Source organism: Hyaena hyaena, unplaced genomic scaffold (genome assembly GCF_003009895.1).
Source record: "Hyaena hyaena isolate Hyena2069 unplaced genomic scaffold, ASM300989v1 scaffold_240, whole genome shotgun sequence".
NCBI lineage: Eukaryota > Metazoa > Chordata > Mammalia > Carnivora > Hyaenidae > Hyaena > Hyaena hyaena.
This window is the reverse complement of record NW_024080873.1, coordinates 2,298,149-2,320,588: the sequence shown is the minus strand read 5'-3', so window position 1 is coordinate 2,320,588 and position 22,440 is coordinate 2,298,149. Positions and strand designations below refer to the sequence as shown.

The following is a 22,440-nucleotide window of genomic DNA, read 5'->3' as shown; positions in this document are numbered from 1 at the left end:
GGTGGATCCCTCCATCTAGATGCCCCATGAACATTTTGTCTGTAGAGTCCCATTAGTGGAAATGGTCTCAAGTCTATTCTGTTCATTTGAGAATAAACTACTCACCTAGTTGAAGAGAACTTATTTATTCTTGAGTCTAGTGAAGGGTGTTTGTCAGGCCTACTGTGTAGCATAATGTGTTCAGAAAGAACCAGAGATTAATTTAATTAAAGGGAATAGTTTATTACCAGGAAAAAAAATTACTGTACTGTAGACTTAGACTCAGTTATTGTTAAGCTCTATCCCATCATCTTCCCTGAAAAGTCATCGAATGAATCTTTGCTCTATCACATCCGCAATATGGACAGCATTTTGTGTTACTGGAGAAGATATTTTCTCCCATTTTCCTTTACAATTATAACAGTTACATCATAATTGCTTCAAATTATTTTATAATGACTTATTTAGCCATATCCTTATAGAAGATTTAGTTCACTTCAACTTTTCTATTATAATGTAATGAATAACTTAATAGCCAAGTATCTTTCTCCTTTTCTCCTTTTAAATTATTTCCTTGGAATAAATTCTCAAGAGTAAGTTTCAGAATTTTTGTGGCTATTGGCATATATTACCAAAATTCTTTCCAGAATGGTAATAAGCAGCGTATGAATATTTTAGTTTCATTGCCAACTGAGCCAGTATTTGTGGATTATAAGAAATTGTTTAATTTTGCTGATTTAATGAGCATAAAATTGTATGTATATTCCTTTAAGAAGTAGCACATCAAATAAATTCTGGCTCCACCTTCAAGGAAGCCTGTTAGTTGGCTGGTAGTAAGTAGCTAATCTACATGGGTATCACTAGATTATTTTAACAAGAAAAAAGACGATACCTCAGAATGGAAACAAATTATTATCTACTAATGTTTTCAGTGAGAACATATGAAATAATTCATCTTCATCTGCATGAACAAATCACCAAAAATCAGGCCCCTATAGAACAGTGTTAGATTTTAGCCTAAAGGCAGTGAGTCACAAATACCTTCAAGTGCTTTTACTTGGTTGTTAAATAACTATTAATTTAAGCTTCTCAGCATTTCAGCAAAATAGTGTTTCCATTTGCTCTCTCTGTTCTGAAGAGAAAATTACTTTGTTTAAAGGTAAAATGCTGGGGCACCTGGGTGGCTCAGATGGTTAAGCATCCAACTTTGGCTCAGGTCATGATCTCGCGGTCTGTGAGTTTGAGCCCATCAGCCTCTGTGCTGACAGCTCAGAGCCTGGAGCCTACTTCAAATTCTGTGCCACCCTCTCTCTCTGGCCCCTTCCCCTCTCATGCTCTGTTTCTCTCTCAAGAATAAATAAACGTTAAAAATTTTTAAGGAAGTTTAAAAAGAAAAGTAAAATGCCAATTACTGTGATGTTTCATAATGCTATTTGATACACTTATTGATGACTAGCACAGGAAGTAGTTTCAAAGAAAGAAATCCAAGTAAATAATTATTTTTCCTCTTTTCTTTTTAAATGAAAACCATGCTTTGAACAAAGTAGCAATTCTATAATATGCCCACTATGTCAATTTTATATAGAGAGCTGCTGTTAGAGGGTAATATCAGTAAGCTTGATGATGCCTTGCTATATAATAAGGCAATTAATGTTAGATTCATATATATTCAACCCCTCTCAGCCTTATTTTTCTCACATCTAAGTGAAGAAGTAGAAGCACCAGTGGTCTTTAACTGTTTTGAGCTATCAAACTCTTTCTTCAAAGGAAATCTTTGGAATTCCTGTATCTTTATTTGGAAACCCAAATAAAAGGAGTATTGCTCAGAATGAAGATATGAGCTATGTGGAAACCAGCTTCTCCCCCTTCCTGGACCAGTTTGAAAATGACTAAAGAAATGCTAAGTTCCTTTTTATATTTCTGGCTCCACATTCAATGGGTTGACCATTTTGCAAAGTGTAAACAATTGCAGCTAAAAATACCTTGTGAAACATTCAAAAGCACAATTATCTGACTACTTTGGTCTTTTATTTCATTTTTGTTCAAAGCTTTCATTTCATACACTCTTGAATAGCTTCACAGCAACATTTTTAAGCTGATAAACTATGATTTTTAAAAATCATGATCTCAGTTGTATAATATACTTACTGCTTGTGCCCACATCCTATCTTGAGTAGAAATTATTATATGGAAAATTATAAAATGGTTAGCTTATCATAGCATTATCTGCTTTAGAGTATAATGTAATTACAAAACAAAAGTATATTTACTTATTTAAAATTAGATTTTGCTCTTTGGTTTTCTTATAAAATAAAAAATTTAGTGGAACATGTGTTCTTACCTATTTCTTTCCATGCTTTTCATCTTTACAGTAAAATTGTTAAAAGGTCTATTTTTAGGTCTTTAATGAACAATTAATTTTTGTGGGTGGTCTGAAAACACAGCCTCAAGCCAGGAAATCTGGTTTAGAAGCCTCCTTCTGATTTCCTAAAATCTTTTGCAAGTCTTTTAACTACTCTAAACCTGACTTTCTAACATATATCTAGCAATAACAATATTCAACCACCTGCCAGGGAGAATATGCTTTGGAGGTTGGTTAGGGTTAGAATGATTTAAAAAAAAAGCCTAAGTTAAAAAAATTCTCTATGTACATTTATTTTCCACCCTAAGAATCTAAGTCTTCATCACCACTTCACCAGAAATCCACAGGACAAGAAAGAGGCAGGTGGAAAAGGTAAAACACATTATGAATGGAATTCAGAATTACTCAGCAATGCTTTTTTTAAAAAAAAGAATTCTCTAAACAGTGGAAATTTATGCATGGATGCTAAAAAATATTGGCTAGAGATTTAAAAAGAAATGATAAAGGTTTTAGGTACAGCAACAATTGAACAGTAAGGGAGTACTATTATCGTTGTTATTGTTTTGTAGGGATTTCTAGTGTCTACTATTAGGATCTTAATCCTCCATTTACTCAGCCTAACTTATTCAGGTTGAATTTAGACAAAAATAATGTTCCCAGGCAGCTGGCATGACCCAAGCTTGTGCCGTATTTCATTGTCCCCCATCCATCAAAGGAAGCAGTGTTAGGGTTTATTTGATTGATTGATTTGGGAGTTTATACTCCCTGGTGTTTCAGATACAAGGGAGGCAATTTTGCATCTTTGTGTGAGATGGTTGGCAAATAAATACTGATCATCTCTTTTGGATACAGATATCTGTGTTACACTTTTAGATTATACAAAGCAAATTAATAAGAATAGTACTTACAGCAGAATCTGATCACCTAGCTATACCCTTATGTAGTTCAAGCCTTACAGTAAAATTTGATTTTTTTTTAATTTTTTTATTATAGTTTATTGTCAGGTTGGTTTCCACATAACACCCAGTGCTCATCCCAACATAAAATTTGATTATTAAAATTTGAGTGGAAAAATAGTATTAGAGGCCTGTGAAACTTAATGAGCCTTCCATATTTCTGTCTCTTGTCCTGGAAATTACTGAAGCATTGGGGAAGAATTTTCATTACTGTGAGATGGCCAAGAAGCATAAAGAAGTATATTACATTATACTTTAACATGACATGTGTGTTTAAACTTGCCTGGATGGTTTGATACCACAGGTTACCAGCTGACATCGGCTGAGTGTTACGATCTTCGGAGCAGCCGTGTGGTTGCTGATCAATATTGTCACTATTACCCGGAGAACATCAAACCCAAACCCAAACTTCAAGAGTGCAACTTGGATCCTTGTCCAGCCAGGTCAGTCAAATGTACTAGTTTCTGTATCATAAACATAAATTGAGTTCCGTAAGCTTCATAAATTTTTAATTAAAAATAAATAAGTGTTGCTGTCCAGTGTCCATTCCAAATCATGTGTAATTGGAACCCATGCCCCATGCTCTTGAAGCTATATGATGCCCTCTCAGGGTCTACAGAGTTTCCACTTGCGGCCCACTCTTCAGAGCTATTTTCTCTTCTGATTTCTTTTTATTCTGGTACTTGTATCCCTCCTTAACAAGGTCCAGGCCAATGTGGTAGCAAAATGTTTTCAGGTTTCCTTCCATTTTAACTTTGTCACTTGACCAGTGACATAATCAGAGTAGACCATACGTAAGGATAGCAACTGACCCATTTTACCCTGGTCCACGCTAATTAACTAGAGTCAAAACCGGTCTTAGAACAGCTCTAATTTTAATACACCCTACTTTGTTAAAGAGGAAGCAGGACTTATTTTCAATAGTCAGATTTTTTTTAACAGGTCTTTTTCATTAGGAGCGTTAAAGAGACACTTGACACTTGCACTAGTAGTGTTGTTTTTTGGAAACCTTGATTGGCCCTCAATTATCTGTAGGATTAAGGATCAGACTGACAAATGAAATATCTCAGATGATGAGTAGTCATAAAAGTACAGGGCAACAATCTGTTCATGGTGTAACATTTGCCTTTGTAGTTGCAGAACTTCCTGGTAAATCTCTTTATTAGCTTCCTTATCCTCAACAGATGAGAGAGGATATAAAAAAAATTCTTCAAAAAAGCTAATCATGAACACCAAAAGATAAAAAATCCTTTCTGAAGCTCCTTGGATTTCTTAAAAGCACCTCAATATTATTATTTATATCATTGTGGAGTCATCATATATACATAAAACAAAATTTTTAAATAGTTGAAATACTACATGAACAATGTGCACGAAAATTGTTCTATCTTTGAAGTTTGTATTTTCTGCTGTTAACTTTCTAAAGTTTATTTTCTTACACTCTATCTCATATTCATGAATTCTAAATTCTGCATGTGATACAAAATTGCCTTTTTCATATACTTAGCTCATAAAACTGAACTCAGAATAACATGTTTTCATTAAAGAAACAGAAAGAATCTATATTTTATAATTATTTAATTTAGGTGAATTTTAATTTAATTTAGAGTCATATTACACCAGAAAATTATGTATTAAAAAATGGATATGGTATAAAAACTGAATGAGGTGTTAAAATTTTGCTTGGACTTTTTGTATTTTGGAAATTTTATGAGTATGAAGCGTTTTTAGCCAAGATGATTATAACCAGTGCAGTTCAACCCTACTTTTAAATTATTCTACTTATTATATATCCTTATATCTATACCAGAAGAAAACCAGTGTGTGAAAAGCGTAGTTATCCTAATTCAGACAGATCAGTTGTCTTTACACACTGTCATTAAAATTTATGTATGAATTTCTAGGAGAAATGGGAGAGTCATCTCCACAACTAGAGAAAAAAAAAAACATTAATAAAGAGATGGCCATGGAAGACAGTTGTGAAATAAAATCATTTTGTTAACAATTTTAAGAAAATGTTTATAATCTACTCAATTTTTTTCCTAGCTTCTCCCTTCTTGGTTGGAGTAATATTTGTGGCTTATTTTCTTATTATCCAAAAGCAAATGGCCATGCTATAATGAAAGAAGTTTGCTTGTGAAATTTATGCTTTGTCTGCGCCCTATGATATTTTAAGACATCTAATACAGCACATGTATAAATGTTGGGACAGGTGGCTATTAAGGAAAAAAACTGAAGGGAAAGAAAAAATAAGTTAGAGACAAATGTCAGGAAGCTGCTTTTTTCATTGCAGAAGTAATTAAACTAAGCTGTAAAAATTAAGACTTAGCAGTTGGAGAGATTTAAGAGGAAACTACTTTAGGAAATGTAGATTTGCTGCTCCAAGGATCACTGGGAAATTCATTGTGCTTTATTTGCATATATTGGAATCAAAGCAGCCTTTCTAAATTCTGAGAGAAAATAAGAAGTGATAGTTCAAGAGAAGATACTGTATAAAATAAGTCTGCCCTCCTATTAGACACAACCTCAAGAAACTGATTTCTAGCTACAGATTTAACTACCTAATAATAAAACCAAGAGTAACACAGTGACATTAAACTATGGCCTTTGTGTCTAAAATTAAAAACCCCAAAAGAGAAAATATAGACTTCTGAGTACTGACAGTGAGATATTTTTGAATTTCAAAAAAGTTATTTTTTCTAGCCCTTGAGATATTTGTTCACTTTGCCTGTATGAGACTAGAACTTAGAGCCTATTATATATTATTTGAAAGCAAAATCCCATTCACATAGTCAAGTTTATTGCTTGTCCAGTCTGGGAAGTACCATGGACAGCAAAACGTACACTAAATAATTAGTGTGTAGCCCTACGTTTATTATTTTACCTTTCTGGAACCTCAGTTTTTTCTGGACCCTACAAAATGAGATGACAAGGTTGTTTGTTACATTAAATTATGGCTTTCAGACCTTGCCTACAGAACCTATTATTCCACAGAGTTGCTTCACTGAATTTCATTGTATACATTTTGAAGTATTTTTAAACAATAATTCACAGAAAGTTCATATATATATATATATATATATATATATATATTCAAACATGTTAAACTAATTTTAACTTCTTAAAATTCAGCTAAATTGTAAAAAAAATGTAATAATTGTAAAAATGTTATGCCACCAAAGTAACTACTTTTTGCCCACATCATTAAGTTCTTCAGTATGACTGTTTAACTGAAAACATAAGTATACTAAGATTGCAAGGTGAAGTGTGAAAACCATTACCATTAGCAACTCCTTCTCTGGGATAATAGGAATTTTGTCAGTGCTGCACATCTAAAACCAAAACAAACCAGAAATAAACTGGTTGTCATGACCATTCTCCATAATCCTTGTTATCCAATTTTTTCTGTTTACTAAAATAGCCTCATTGTTCACATTAATTTCCTTTATAATAAGTAAATGTTTACAGTTGAACTAATGAACTAAATACTATCATTTACTCATTTCACTCACAATATGCACTGGCTCACATGGTGGTGGATTGGTTCATCTTGAAGTTAAAGAGATTGTTGACATGTAGCCCATTTTTTTTTAAAACAACTTTTATGGTTTTATGGCTTTTTTCTGATGCCTAATGCTAAGAAATGTTGATGAGTTAAAAGCCTATGATGAAAACAATAAAACTCACTAATAATCTCCAGTGCCCACAAATAACCAGTGTTAATGTTTTTGCTATATTTCTTTCCAGTCTTGTCTATAGTTCATAACATAGATGAGATCATACTGTGTACTGCGGACACTTGGAATTCAGCAGTTTAGCATTCTTGGTTTCCACTATCCTAAAGCAAGCCTGAATATCCATGACATATAGCAACTTGACATTTTGCTGAGACAGGAATATAAATCCCTTATACAATTAGACCAACATTTGAGCCTACCTGACTGCCAGAAGTCCCAACCCAAGAGAGCTTTGTTGCTCTCTGCTGGTGTCTTTTATGCAGTCATTTTTATGAAGTGATAAAAGACTTTGTTTCCTAGCCAAAGGTGGTTTCAAAAAGGAAGCCAAAACTTAACACTTATAATGGAAGGGAAGAGAATGTGAAGGTAAAATTTTAATGGCTTTTAGCTAAAATTAAGAATGTTTCTCATTGGTGACTCAGAGCTATGACCTTACTAATACCACCATAGACTCTATATGGTGTTCTGGTGATGGTCTCAATTTGGGCACTAGAAGTCCAGAGGCATGCCCCCCATTTGTCTGAGATCGGCATGTTTAATTTGTTTTCCACTGCATTAATTTAACACTGTGGTATGAAACTTTTCTCATGTAGCTAAGACACTTAGGATCTAATCAAATGTAGAAACTTCTCCTTTGCCTGTCATGCTATAATCATAGTTTCTGTCTTTTTTTAATGCCTTCCTCTGCTGTTGTTTGTTCGTGCAATTTTTTGTATCATCTTCGCCTCCCAGACGTAGGGTAAAATCCATCATGTGGCCAGAAAGCCTCAAAATGTATGCCTATGATTCACCCACAGCTAAAAAGGCATAGTTTTAGCTCAGCTGATAAGCACCTTATGTTTTCAGAGTGGCTTCAAATATAAATTATGCTACGTTTGTCCTTATATATCTCAGTCTATGAGACTGAAAAGACTGTTAATGCTGTCTGGGGGAAATTGTGCAAGATGTTGTTTGTGAGAAGATCAGAGAACCACCTTTTCAGATTTTTTCTGGCACAGGTCTCGAATTTTCCCTCCAAGGCAGTAATGAAGGGGGCTTAAATTAGCAAGGGTTGGAAAAGTGAAAAAAGTTCTCACTCATCACACTATCATGGTCACAATCATTAGCAAACAAATCTGTTTCAAGCTGAAACTGCATCCAGATTCCTTCTTCCCTCAAGGAATTCTGAGTAACAGTCCTGAGAAAATGCCCAAACTTGTAGGCCCCGAGCAGTGGTTCTTGGTGAGTTCCAGTGGACTTTTTTGTCCAGCTCCATTTAATTTGACAGAAAATTGCATAAGTCATCCCTGGCCATCATCCAAATTGTAAACAAAATCTCAGATTGAATCTTAATGTAACTTTAAAGAAAGAATCTGCATCATGTGAGCCATTATGTGTAGAGGGCTGTAAAAACCTGGTCATGCTAAGTTGGTGACCAAATAACCCAATGGTAAAACAGTCTGGTGGTCAAGAGGGGAGCTTTGGAGCAAACAGGTTGGCTTGGGATCCTGGCTGTGCCATTTATTGGTTGACTAGCCTTTGGACAGTTACTCATTCTTGCTAAGTCTCAATCTTTAATCCTGTGAAGTGAGGAAAATAATAATACTTACACAGAGTCATTAGGAGAAATAGATGTCCTAATATGTTTAAAGAACTTGCCTGACACATGTCTGACACATGATAAGCACTCAAAAATGTTAGCTATTATGTCTAAGATCATGATAATGATAGTGTTGTTACCTCAGAGAGGAACACCTAAACTTCCCAGAAATCAGCTTTCTCCTCCATGAAAGGAGGAGAAATTCTATATGGGTCTAGAAACGTAGCTCTCTGTTGTTATAATAGCAAGATACATAAATTCCTAAAAAATATCTTCATCAAAGTAAATCACATTTATCAGATTTTTAAAATACAACAACCATGAGAAGTTAAGGCAATTAACATCTCCACAAATCACAATGTTCAATTGTCTAATAATCCCCACTTACCCAGCTGTGACACATTGCCATTTAATTCAGATAGGATTTATGCCCTGTCTCCAAAAAATTAGAAGTCATTCAAAAGACTAGAAAATGGTTCCTTAGGTAGCAATTAAAGTATAATGAAATATTTTTCTAATCTTGGAAAACTCATTGCTTTGAGTAGCTAATGAGTAAGCAATAAGAAACTTCACCATAAAATCCTATTTCCACTTTCATGTACTATCTATAATGAAGTAAGAAAACACATTTATGGTTCTTTTTAGGATGCATGGTCAGATCCTTCCCAATTTTATAGTCATACCACACATCACAAGACGATCAGCTATAACTCCGTTATTGTGGCAATTCAGTCCTTCTACCAAATCAGCTCATTATTGCCAATAATGATAATCACTTTTCATATTACATTTTATGCTTTTTAAAAGCATAATTATTTATGTGATTTAATTAACTTGTGAGTTAATAGAACAAATATTTTCATCATCATCCTCCATTTTAACCTCAACCTGTCACTTTGACTGCACTAGATAGTAACTTTTTAACTTCTCTAGGACCAAGTTTTGCCATTTGTAAAATGAGTGTAATATCCATGTAAGAGAGTAGCTATGAGCATTAAATGAGGTAACACACATAATGCTCTTAGCAAGCGTCCAAGCACTCACCAAAAGTCAGCTATCATTATCAAAGTGAGAGCCAAACCTGTAAAATGACTTGTTACTTCTATTTAAAGTTTATAAAGTCCTTTCACATCCATTATCTCAATTCAGTTTCACATTCCCTGAGAGGGTAGCAGGACAGAGATTATTATCTGTATTTCCAGATAAACAAACTGAAGCCTAAAGAGGATGAGTGATCTGCCCCAAGTTAGATTGTGAAAAGAAAGCTGGGTTATAAATCTAAGTACTTCCATTTCCAGAGTATCTTCTCAACTGTGTAAACTCAGGTAACCTGATCCTTGAGGCAGCATTACCTTGTTTTTCATGATGCCATCAACACCCTGTAATATCTGGTTTAAGCCCAACACCAACTCCCACAGCCAGTGTAGAATTGACAACCATATCAATGCAAAGTTTGCTCTGGGTCTTTGAAGCGATCACATACTCAGGTCAAGCAAACCTCTTTTATATAAGCATAAATACTGATGGTTGCTAAACCGTGACCAATCACTTGGGACAGTACAGGATGAGATAAAGCGCAAAGAAATATTAGTCCCACTTACTTAAAAGTGGTTCAGAAATTGCATTCATTAATGTCAAGAATATTAACCACAGAAATATCAACATGATGAAATACTAATACTTGAGGTCAAATGTTCAAAAACTCTCCAGTGGTTGTATAGCAGAAAAATGAGTATGTGCCTTAAAACTATTTTCAAACCCAGATGATAAAACAGGGTTCTTTTGGTGTGGTTCCTAGTAAATGAATGTTGCCTCATAGGTACAATGGTTTAAGAAAAGGTGAACTATTTGCAGAGTGTCTTCTCATTTGCTGGATCCCATCTTTCCTAGGAAAACCCACGATGTTTTAGGAAGTCACCAAACAATAGAGTAGGAAAGATATTGAGATGATCACCTAGTTCAGTGGTTTTCAATCTGTCGTCCATACAGCTACCTTCTAGGTAGCTTCCTAGCAGCCACTAGGAAGAGGGCAGGTAAGATAGAGCTCCATGAAGTGGGTTACTTCATCTTAAAACCCCTGATTTCATCTAATTAGATCTTGCCAAAGTCCAAATGTAAAGCACTCAAGATCATACAGAAAGACAGCTAGAGAAAAGAGAATGTCCATCTCCCAGCTCCTCCTCATGGGTCCTTTTCCTTAGTGTACCATGATCCTTTGTGCTCTACCACTCATGAAAAAGTGAGCACCTGTGTCCTTTCCAACTTTTGTTTACTTCTTTCCCCCACCCCCACCATTCTAAACCTTTGCTTAGGACGAGATTGGTTTCTGTTGCTCCAGAGTTGTCGAGAGGTGATGAAATACTCCTTTTCAAGACAGAGCTCCCTCCACCACTCACAATTTCATTCATTTTTTTTAATTGAGTGTCTGACTTGCACCAGGTTGTATGCCTGGTACCATGGCAAAGGCAAAGAGAAATCAACTAGAATCTGGGCCCCAACATTGCCCAGAGAGAGTTGCATCATTACAAAGCAGCATGGCATCTGGAAGGCACATGAGACAGGAAAGAGAAGATTTTTTTAAGCTGTCATGGCTATCTCTGAGAGATAACTAATGAACAAGACACAGAGTTCAGCCAAGCAGACTAGAAGCACAGGTGTCATTACACACTCCTTTCTGTGCCTCAGATCTCGGGATCACCTCTGCTGTGAGAGTAGCCAAAACCTCTTCCCAAACAGTCTGCTCCCTCCCACAGAGGCCGGAGCTAGCAGAAGGCAGGGAGTTGGACTAAATATGTGCACAGGGAATGGCAGTTTGTTGGGAGACTTTCTTTGACCTTGTTTTGTTTGCTTGCTTTCATTCAGGATGGTACTGCTTGCCTTTGTGCCTGCATACCAATGGCCTGACTTTGTCAAGTGGGTAGTCACTAACTGCCTCTGCACAGGGCATGGTGTTCAGAGATCCAGTAAAGAACCGATATGGATTCTGTCGCATTTTGTCCAGCTAGAGAAAACTTATACACATTAGAACTCAGTAGATAGTTAAAAGTGATGAGCGGAGTTAGTGTGATGGGTATTTGGAAGAGGAAAAAGGAATTTCTGGCCAGATGTTGAGAGGGACATTGAGGATTGGCTTTAGAAGAGGTAACACTTGACTCAGAAATTTCACTGGGCATTACAGAGCTGCTTAAGACTTTTGAGATGGGAAGTAAAATATCGATTACTGTGATAGCAGTGAGCAGGCTGGGTTGGGGGAGGCAATGGCAGCAGGCAGAGATCTGTTAGCTGACCGCTGCAAAAGGACCCAAACTTCTGTCACAAGGAAATGTGCTTGACAGACATCACACCTAGCAAAGCTGAGTGCCTATAGGAAGTATGGGAATGAGAAGCAACAAAGATGTCCCATGGTGTCTAGCCTGAGTATTTGGGAGGATGGTAGTACTCTGAACAGTCACAGAGATCACCAGAGAAGACGCAGTTTACAGGGGAAGATAATGAACTGTCTGGACATGCTGAGCTTGACAAACCTAGAGCACATCCAGCTGTCAGGAAGTCAGGCTTTGCAGCTCAGGAGGAGAACCAAGAGGTCCTTAGAGATTCACAGAAAGAGACACTGAAACCCATAAAAAGGGCTTCTTATGGTTCATTTCCATTATAAAAAGAACACAGAACCCCACAAATTAGGCTTCCATAGAGTTAGTTCCATTAAGATGTTTCTTGGAGACAGAGATTTACTAAATAAATAGGCCTAAATGTGGATTGATTTTTAAAGTTATTTAAAGTCAGGCATATTGTTTTAAAGCAGCTTCTGTGATGATTTCAGAACAGACTAAATCATCTTTAGATGCCACTTGGAATTTAAGGAGCTGATTTCATGTGCTCATAATGTATTTTTAAATGGTTCTCTTTTATACTTTCTCAGACTTGTATTTTGTCTTACCTGAATATTCTAATTCCTGTGACTATACATTATAGGAAACTCGGAAGACAGAAAAACATCAAAATACAATGGCCAGGGGCAGCTGGGTGGCTCAGTCAGTTAAACATCTGACTTCAGCTCTGGACATGATCTCACAGTTCATGAGTTCAAGCCCCATGTTGGGCTCTGTGCTAACAGTTCAGAGCCTGAAGCCTGCTTCAGATTCTGTGTCTCCCTCTCTCTCTCTCTGCTCCTCCCCCACTGTGCTCTCTCTCTCTTTCTCTCTCTCAAAAATAAATAAGCAAACATTTTAAATATATATATATAAAGGAAAAATAACGTGTATTCCAAACACCAGGAACTAATAACTCTTTTTGGTCTTTTCCTAATATATTTCTGTGTACATATATATGTGTGTACATGTACAGACACATGTATATGGACTATAAAAATGATTATATAGAAATACGAATGCATGAATTTTCTTAGTATTGTGGTTCACATGGTATGTTCCGCTTTGCATTGAAATATTTTCAGTTGACATTACAGTTGAACATTTCCTATGTCATTAAAAATGGCAAAAGACCTTATGTTTATGACTGCAAAATCTTTTGATTACATGAGCCTGTCTTAATACTGAGGCATTCTTCTATCATTGAATAGTCATCAAGGTGTGTACTTTGAGAGGATGAGGTACCATGTCTTTTTCCTACTTACACCCCATGAGTTCAGAATGATCTTATCTTCATCTTCTCATTTTCCCACCATGACCCCTGATGTTGGGGAGTCTGATCGAATCAGATCACTGCCCAGTGTAAGAAGTGCATGAGTGATCAGAATAATAAAGGCAATGGAGAATCAGTGGTTTTACCCAAAAAAACTGACTGCTTTTTTACAGCTTCCCTTTCTGATAATTTTTTAAAATTATTTTTGCCTCTTTTACCACTCCCCACATATTCAGATACATTTCTGCATGCATCCACACACACATGCACACGTGCACACGCACACACGCACGTCAAGTCCTAAATGTAGGAAGAGCTTCTTAAAATCCCAAAATGGCATCCTTTTTCATCATTTTTCAATATGTACACTTTGCCTAAGAAAAAAGAGCAAGTGTCCTAAGCAATAGGTAAGCAATAGGAAGTTATGTCTAGGCCACAGCGCCTACCCTTCTGTGACAGTGTGGTGAAAGGCCAGGACCATGGCATGAACCCCTGGGGAGAGCAGAGCCCATGCACATGAACATGCATTAACAAGACCGGACAGAGCGCCATTGTTTTGATATCTTTCTGTTTTCACAGGTGCCATCGAGTGATTTTATGAGTCTTCACCATGACCCATGCCATAGAAAGACAAATATAGCTATAGTTTTGCTGAATCCAGGTTTAGAGTTCCTTGTTCAAACAAAAACACAATTTCTAAATCAGTCCAAAGCAAAGCCCAACGTCTTGAATTCTGTGCACCCCCCTTTTCTTCCCCTTTCTTCTCTTCTAGCCTGTTTTCTTCAATATCACTGCCTCCATTTAAATATCATCAGCTGATAAATCAATTGGCAGAGATCTGCAGCAGTTCATTCTAATATTGAGGATAACAAATCATAGCTATAATTTCTTTCAGAAGAGAAGGCAATGAACTGCATTTTTGCACTGAGAAGGTGATCTAGGCATGAGTAAAGATACTAGGGTTAGCTCAAATATAACTTCAAAGTCAATTTCAATGATTTCTTAATTAACTACTATTAGATGTATATCCAAAGTTATTAGAAGAACTCTGGAATGTTGGAATTCTTTAAAAATACAGCTCTTTTAGAAAGAAAATTCCCTTAATTACTAGACATAAGAATTATTGGAAAGAGATCAACATGATTGTAATAAAAGAGATTAGTCTTTCCCACCCAATCTGTCTGTCAGAAGGCAGAAAAGAATAGGAAGTTTTTCTAACTTGAGAAAACAGGGAGAAAAGTTTAATCTTAGTACTCATTCCATTTTTCTGTTAGAGCTGCAGCATTTTTTCCTTCCTCAAAGGCAGCATCCAGTTTCATGAATAATGTTACTGTAGACTAATGCATGTCCCATAGACCATGAAAACTTAGTCCTACAAATGAGTCAAAAACTGTAGTCATACAAATCAATAAAGAAAATTTAGTCAAGTAAGACAAACAAGTGAATTAGTAGGTCAATGGTTGTCTCTCCTGGAAATATAAATCTATCTTTTATAGCTTTGTTTTCCATTTTCTTTTAGATTTAATTTCTGTCATGTATCCTCTTACCTTTCAGTAATTTCTTCAGAAACTACTCTCTTTATCACTCTCTCTTGCCTCCTTATTTATGATGATCTACAGTCAGTGCTAGTTTTCATCTTTGTGATCCAGGGTATACTGCACTCACCCATTTAACCCAAAAGCTTAGATTTGCTAGCCCTCTAAAAGAAACATATTATATCATCCTAATCAGAAAAGGAGATTAAACATAACCTTTGCCTTATTTATTTAAATATAAATATCAACATTTGTATTGCATATGAATATATAAATATACACCCATCTATCTATCCCAGGAATACATGTAGAATAATGAGATCCTTCAGTATTCAAAAGAGAGACTTCTTATCATTTGTCAGTTGCAGATTAAGTGTCATCTGCTCATGCCCTATCATGTTCTCTGCTGGGGTGTCAGCTGTGTATTGAGCTCTCTATGTCTCCCAATCTTGATGGAGGGTCCATTATACTAGCCCTTTTATCTGACACCAATCAGTCATAAATCTTCCACAAACCGGGGAATTCTGCAAGAAAGTCTTGCCATTGGGAAGTTTCAGTTGAAATGAGTGAGGTAGTTTAGTGTAGTTTATTAGAGTCCATAAAGCCTCTGGGGACTTCCACACAGCCTATAATATCATTTCTTGTGAGTCCATTAGCCATACAACCTATAATATCATTTCCTATGGCTTCTTTGGCTCTATCTCTCAATCTCACATGTTTCCCAGGGCACTAGATATACTAACAATAGTCATGAGCATCACAACCACCATTGTAATAGCGGTTAACACAATATTACATTTTTATAGACCACAAAAAAGATTTTTCATATTTTTTATCTCGTTTTAACTGCTCTTCCTTTATTTTTGTAGGAGACTTGCTTTTTTTGGTAGCTGCCTACTATACTCACTAGCTCTACCTCCCTTTATACAATAACCCAGTGACCGCTTCCCAGATATTCATTAAAATCTTTAGATAAGCTGAGAGGAGAAACCTATTTGCTAGTGCACATTACAGAGTATTGTCAATTCCCAGGTACATACTCTTATATATAGCTCTCTCTTTCATCAGGAGTGAGACAATAACTATAATTGCTTGGTGAGCATCTGGAAGTAACATTAATAATGATGATAATAATGACCTCATAGGATGTATAATTTGGGCGATTAAAGAACATTTATAAGCTTATTGTGTCATAGTTAATGATGAGGTGCCAAGTTTTCTTGCCACTACCCTTCCCAGTGGTATTTCCTACTTGGATCAGAGAACTAATTATAGCAAACGGTGCCCTTGCAAAGAACTTGCCCCATCCTCAAACATATGCTAGTGTAAAGATACTGAACTGTGTTAGTGTTGTTTGCAGAGACAATTTATTACTGTTGTTTTGCATTTGTCTAACAAAATTTGTATAATGTAACCATTTAGTGTTTATTTTATTGTGTGTACCTTCTACTCAGAGGGTTGGCATTATTGTTCCTAACAGTGACGGATACAAGCAGATCATGCCTTATGACCTCTACCATCCCCTTCCTCGGTACGTAAATCAACCATCCTGATGCTAGAATTAGTAAATCAGCCTTCTGCTTCTTGTATTTATCTATGTAGCTATAGAGTTTGTGTTTTTCTGTAAAATAAGGTGGTAGATAGTATAGTTTGCAGCCTCATCCTGAGCTCTGCTTCTGAATAATGCTGGGCTGCTCAGACTGTAAGCTTGACAAAAAAAAAAAAAAACATTTTAAGATAGGATCCTATTACACTGAGGTGGACTCAATAATTCACTCTGATTAGATACCATGTATGGGTTATGTTGTGTCTTTCTTTCACTCCCTTTGTCCTCTTTTGTTTCCCAGTCATTAAAGCATTATTGCTAACTGTTAAGCAAACACTGCCTGAAGTATTATCCCGGTACCACAAATGTGGGATTCCAGATGAGGTCTTACCTCGCACAGGGGCTTTAGATACCCTCTTTTTGTTCCAAAGAAATTATACTTGTGCACAAAAAGGTGATGTTTTCCTATCCTCATGGTTTCGAACATTTGGGGGCCTTTTCTCCCCCATGAAATTTCCCCCATGAAATTCCATGGACTGTGTTTCTTTTTAAAAGAACGATATATTTTTAACTGGAAAAAATAATGAAAGTGACTGAAGAACTTTTAAGAGAACTTGTTCTCTTTATTAATATATTCATAAGAAAACTGGAGAAGCTGAAAAACACATTAGCTACTGAGTGTATGGTCTGCCATGTCAGAAACAGCTCCCCACATAGCAGAAATGAGCATCGGGCTTGAAGTGACCCCTGTGAAGAGAGGCCTTTGCTCTATTCTCTCTGCTCACTTGGACTTCAGGGCATCCGCTGCTGCTTTAGAACTCGGAGTTTAAATCCGATCACGAGTAGTTCTCTCAATCTCAAACTAATGAAAGCCCAGAAAACAATTCTGAGCTATCAAACAAAGTTTGACTGGAAATCTCCAAATACTTAATGAAATGGAATTGAAATAGGGGCCTTTGAGGTCATTTTGTTCTGCTCCCCAGAGATGCTTCTCTGTCCCATTCCTTCCCTGCAACCACACTTATATACCCTACAGTTGGAAACATGTATTTACAAAAATATGCATATATGGGTATCTAGTGTATGTGTATTCTCACATGGGTATATGCATATACAGATATTTATATAATACATATATACCAGTGCAAGCTGTCATCCATCCTCTACTTAAGTACTTCCAGTGCCTTGCAGAGGACTCACTTTTCACCATCCTAATGGTAGCATGTAGAGAGGGATATTGGATTTGTACTCTGTATAGTTGTTTGGAGTTTTTTTAAGTTCCTCCACTAAGGGGTTACCTCATTAGTCAGCTCCCTCCCACTTTTCTATGACTATATTGATAAAGCTGATAAATGACTATAGAATGCTCCTAACGTATCATTTTGTTGGTTTGATCCAGAACCAAAGTAATACACATAGTAAATGCTTCTTGGGGAAAAAAAAAAAAAGTGGAGTGAAAATATAAAGAGATTAACTTAACCAAGATTTCATTTGACTTCAGTTTCTGTATCTGTAAAATAGGACACACATATCTGTTTGTGTGAAGACCAAATATTTTATGATAAAAGCAAAGTTGGTGTCAGGGGTGAGCAACATCAAAGTTATGTTTTTCTTGTAATGGCACTCCTAAGTTTCTTTCATGTCTATGATCTCTCTTATTTATATTTCTCTGGTATAACTCATGCCTGTCTTAGGTTAAACTTCGTTTCTTATATACCCTGATTTCCCCCAAATGCTAGAAGCCCAGTTTCTCAATGATAGATTGAAGTGAGCCTCCTTAATGCTATCCTGTGTCCACACTGGTCCCCTATCCGTGCATCACAATGAGAAAGGATAATTAGCTAATAAACACTGTATTTCTTGCACCTCTGTTACTGAGCTAATTCTAAAGCTAGATATTCTGCTTAGTTGATAAAGTCTTAGTAAATGGAAGCAATTTCTACACACATGTTTTTATAAGATGTAATGAGTCTCAAAAAAAGACCCAAAGTTGAGAACTAAGGCTCAAAAATGATTCTCAGATGGCAGCTACCTTCTGATCAAGGCAGGAGGCTTTACTTATTGAAATTATTTAAATGGGTTTTAGACCACAATTGTAGATACAAAGCACAGTTAATGAGTCTTTGGAATTTTTTTTCTGGCTCTCGGTCCTTCACTGAAACACGTGCCTAAACGTAATGTAAGAATGTAGTCTGATGAATTATCTTTAATTCATAATCAATATTTATGTTTTCCACATCACTCTTAATTTTGAGAATTTCTTAAGCCAAACACGCTATGTATTTAAAAGATTAAAAGCCATCAGAATTAAAATATGGGATATATGAACCCATTTATTATTCTTCCAGGACAAGATTCTTGGATATGCTTTTTTATTTTTCCAAGTACTTACTGGTCCCTGTTTCAAGATATTCTAACTGATGTCTTCTTTCAGCTTTTATTATACTTTCTTTAAAGTACTCAGACATGTTTTGCCTCGAAATTCCACATAACCCTATTATTATGTCAGGATTCACACAATAATTTTTCATGTATATACCTATAGTCATGGTGGACCCATATTATAAATTCTTAGAATAATATTAGCATCATTTGTCTTTCTGTGATCACTGATATTGAAAATGATACTTATTATTGTTTATGAACTTACACTATGGGTCAGGTCCAAATGTTGAGACAGAAATTAATCACTCTCTCTTTAGAAAGGTCAAGCTCAGGGACATTAGAGCACCAATTAAAAAGTGTGCTCCTTTTATGGGATCTTAATGTTCTAAGAGATTAAATGTACATTCAAAAACATATTCCCATTTCACTGTCAGGTCAAATGTAATGTGAATATGTACTTATATATTCAGCCTAATTTCATTCTGAGTCAGACCTGTTATCCATGTCCAAGGGAAGCTCTCCAGAGATTTACATGGATAAATGAGAATTGGTCTTACCCTTTTAGAAGAGAGACCCTCTGCAGAGCTGCTTCATTTTCTTAAAAGGGACCAGAAAGTCTCCTAAGGGCTACACAGAGGGCCTCAGTTTCCCCATAATAGCATTTTCCTTTGTGTCTCCTGGGGAAATATGCATAGGAAAATATTGTACTTGGCAGCATGTTTAGGCTGTTGGCAATAGAGATAACAGTTGTTGCCTAGACTCAAACAGTGCAGAGAAAATGTGGAGGAAAATCCTCTGTTAACTGGGAAACATACATTATCCAGGCTTATACAGAAGAGCATTCAGGTTCCCAATATACATGAATCCCACTTATAAAATAATTGATGTCTCCATGGTATGCTTGCGCAATGTTTTTAAGTTTAACTTTTCAAGTAGATCAACTTGATGACATTTTGTTTTTCTCTCATTAAAACTAGATCTCTCATAACTCTAGGAGAAATCATAAAATTCCTTAGCAATCCTCATCAACAACCAGAATATATGTAAGAAAGACAAACTCAGTCCCAGTGATTCTATTTTTCAAACTTCTATAGTCTGTAAGTCAGGCAAAGACCTCTCTCTGCATCTAGTCTCAGATGCTTCAGAGCTCTGCAGAGATCTAAAAAGCAATGGAGTTCTCTTAAATGCTATTGATAGTATTGTTCTTTTCTCCCTTACTTAATTGTATCTTTAGATTCCAATGCCATCAGCCTTCCAAACAAAACCAAACTTCTTCACAATTCCAAGAGTTCTTTATTGGGGGAATGCTAACTGCCAGTATCCCTCAACAGTTAGGGAACAAGAATATAATACCTACATTATCACTTTTGCTCCTTAGTGTAATGATGGCATAGTTTGAACATCAGAATTGTGCTGAATCCATGTGGTCCCAAAGCTGATGATTGTAGAAGCAAGGGACAGAGAGTGTTTGGTTTACCTTGATCTTTCATGAGCTTCTCATATAAAAGTATCCAGAAGCTAAGTAATAAAGTATTGCATTGAAAAGAGAAAGTATCAGCCCAGGTGCAAACTGTTCCTGTTGAGTAACCAGTTTTGGTCTTAACAAAGATATTTAATGAGATTTAGCAAGTATATATATGTATATATATTTACACATATATATCATAGTAAATATATAACAGTATATATAATAATATATACATAGTAAATATAGAACAGTATATATGCAGAATATATACTTATAAAATATAAAATAATATAAATATTATGCACAGAATATATATTCAAACTACAGGGAGAAGGACTGAATAACCCCCTTTAGAGTACGTTACAGACAGCACAGATATCCCTGTGGACAGCTCTCCAAACAGTAATTTCTTACATTATGTAGAGCTTCAAGGATTACAAAGCACTTTTGCCAACACTGAATCCTTCTCTCTTACTCATCAGGTTTTAGGCGTTAGATGGCTCTCGGTCCTCTTGACCATAGCCTCTCAGAACCTGATTGCCCCAGTAGGCACTGGGAACTGGGTTGGTCGGAAAGGTCACTGAGGAGGTTTGGCAATGTGCATGTCTGCCCTGATGACTCCCCTTGCTTCTGTAGGTGGGAGGCCACCCCGTGGACCGCGTGCTCCTCCTCGTGTGGGGGGGGCATCCAGAGCCGGGCAGTTTCCTGTGTGGAGGAGGACATCCAGGGGCATGTCACCTCAGTGGAAGAGTGGAAATGCATGTACACCCCTAAGATGCCCATCGTGCAGCCCTGCAACATTTTTGACTGTCCTAAGTGGCTGGCACAGGAGTGGTCTCCGGTAACTGTGCCCTCTTTCTTTGTTCGTTAGGAGAGTAAGTCCACTCTTCCCTCTCATCATCATGACCCTATCGGCTACCCTGTGCAGCTCCCCACTTCTCTTGAGGTGTCTAGAAGCCCACCAGTTTAGCTCCCAATGTAGGCACACCCCAAATCCATCAGAACCAAAAGTAAATGCATAAATATATATAACTTCTTTAAGTTACTTCAGGAAGCCTCTATCGCTCATAATGTTCCCTTAAGTGGCAAGGAGACGCAAGTGTCTGTCAAGAGCAACTGAGGCCGAATGACTGATTCCAAGTCTCCAGAAGCTGCTCTGATGATAGAGCTCAGTAGACCACAGTTTGGTTTTATTTTTTATTTCTTATACTTTGTCTACATCCAAACAGGATTTGAGTGGATTTAAATTAAAACTATGTGTATTATTCATTGAAAAAAAAAAAAAGACGAAATGGAAGTGGCAAAATAATTAGAATGGGGATGAAGTCGGATAATTAAAACCAGAACATTCTAGAACATTAGGGAAACTGTTGCAGCAGCTTAAATAAAATGTTATTTGAGGTTTCTGGGCTGCTAACGCAAAAGGTTTGAAATGGCAAAAGGGATAGAAAGATGAGGAAATAAACCATGGTGCCCTCAGCCACACAGATGGCAAAAAGACTTCCACTTCACTATGTGGCTTTGTGGCGGCCAGATCAGGGCTTTGACATTTCTCTCTATCTAGACTTGCTCCCAGGCATCTAGAACCACGGGAGGTGCCATCTACATCCGGCCGTTGAATCAACTCCCTTAAACAGTTCTGACCGTGTCAGTATAATCACTTGGATCAGCCATGCTGCAATATATGCATGCAATTAACTATGATGGCGGTTCAAAAACATTTTAATGTCCATGGGGGAGCTAGAAAAATGACAAAATAAAATTAAAATGCAGGGTTAGTAATCAAAATTGAGCACACGCTACAGTTTCTGTTCTCCTTTTTGCTGCCTGGTTTGGGACTTGGCACACAGTGGGTGCTTCGGGAATGCTACCAAAAGTGGTTTTAATTTTCAGCCAGCTTCACCTTAAATAGCCAAATAGAACACAGATTCCATGAATGGTAAGAAACGGTACAAATCCACCGGGAGTCCTTATATAAAAGCAGCCCTTTAAAGTCTCAGGTGAGAAATGAAGCAAGTGAACAAGGCTTTACTATGAGTCTCCTCTGTCTTGCATTCTCCTTCCAGTGCACGGTGACATGTGGCCAGGGCCTCAGGTATCGGGTGGTCCTCTGCATCGACCATCGTGGAATGCACACAGGAGGTTGTAGCCCCAAAACCAAGCCCCACATAAAAGAGGAATGCATCATACCCACTCCCTGCTATAAACCCAAAGGTAACTCTACAATTGCTCTCTTACCAGCCTTTTCATTG

General features: G+C 36.7%; 1 protein-coding gene across 1 annotated transcript in view; it reads left to right on the top strand.

Annotated features, from left to right (window-relative positions):
* The window catches only part of ADAMTSL1 (ADAMTS like 1), a gene marked incomplete at its 5' end in the record, with an annotated part of 328,947 nt that overhangs the window by 95,715 nt on the left and 210,792 nt on the right, over nt 1–22,440 (top strand). The window contains 4 exons of the mRNA XM_039244420.1: nt 3,602–3,740; nt 16,270–16,320; nt 20,825–21,029; nt 22,255–22,402. Coding sequence (XP_039100351.1) covers nt 3,602–3,740; nt 16,270–16,320; nt 20,825–21,029; nt 22,255–22,402 — 543 coding nt within the window. The remainder of the gene's footprint in view (nt 1–3,601; nt 3,741–16,269; nt 16,321–20,824; nt 21,030–22,254; nt 22,403–22,440) is intronic.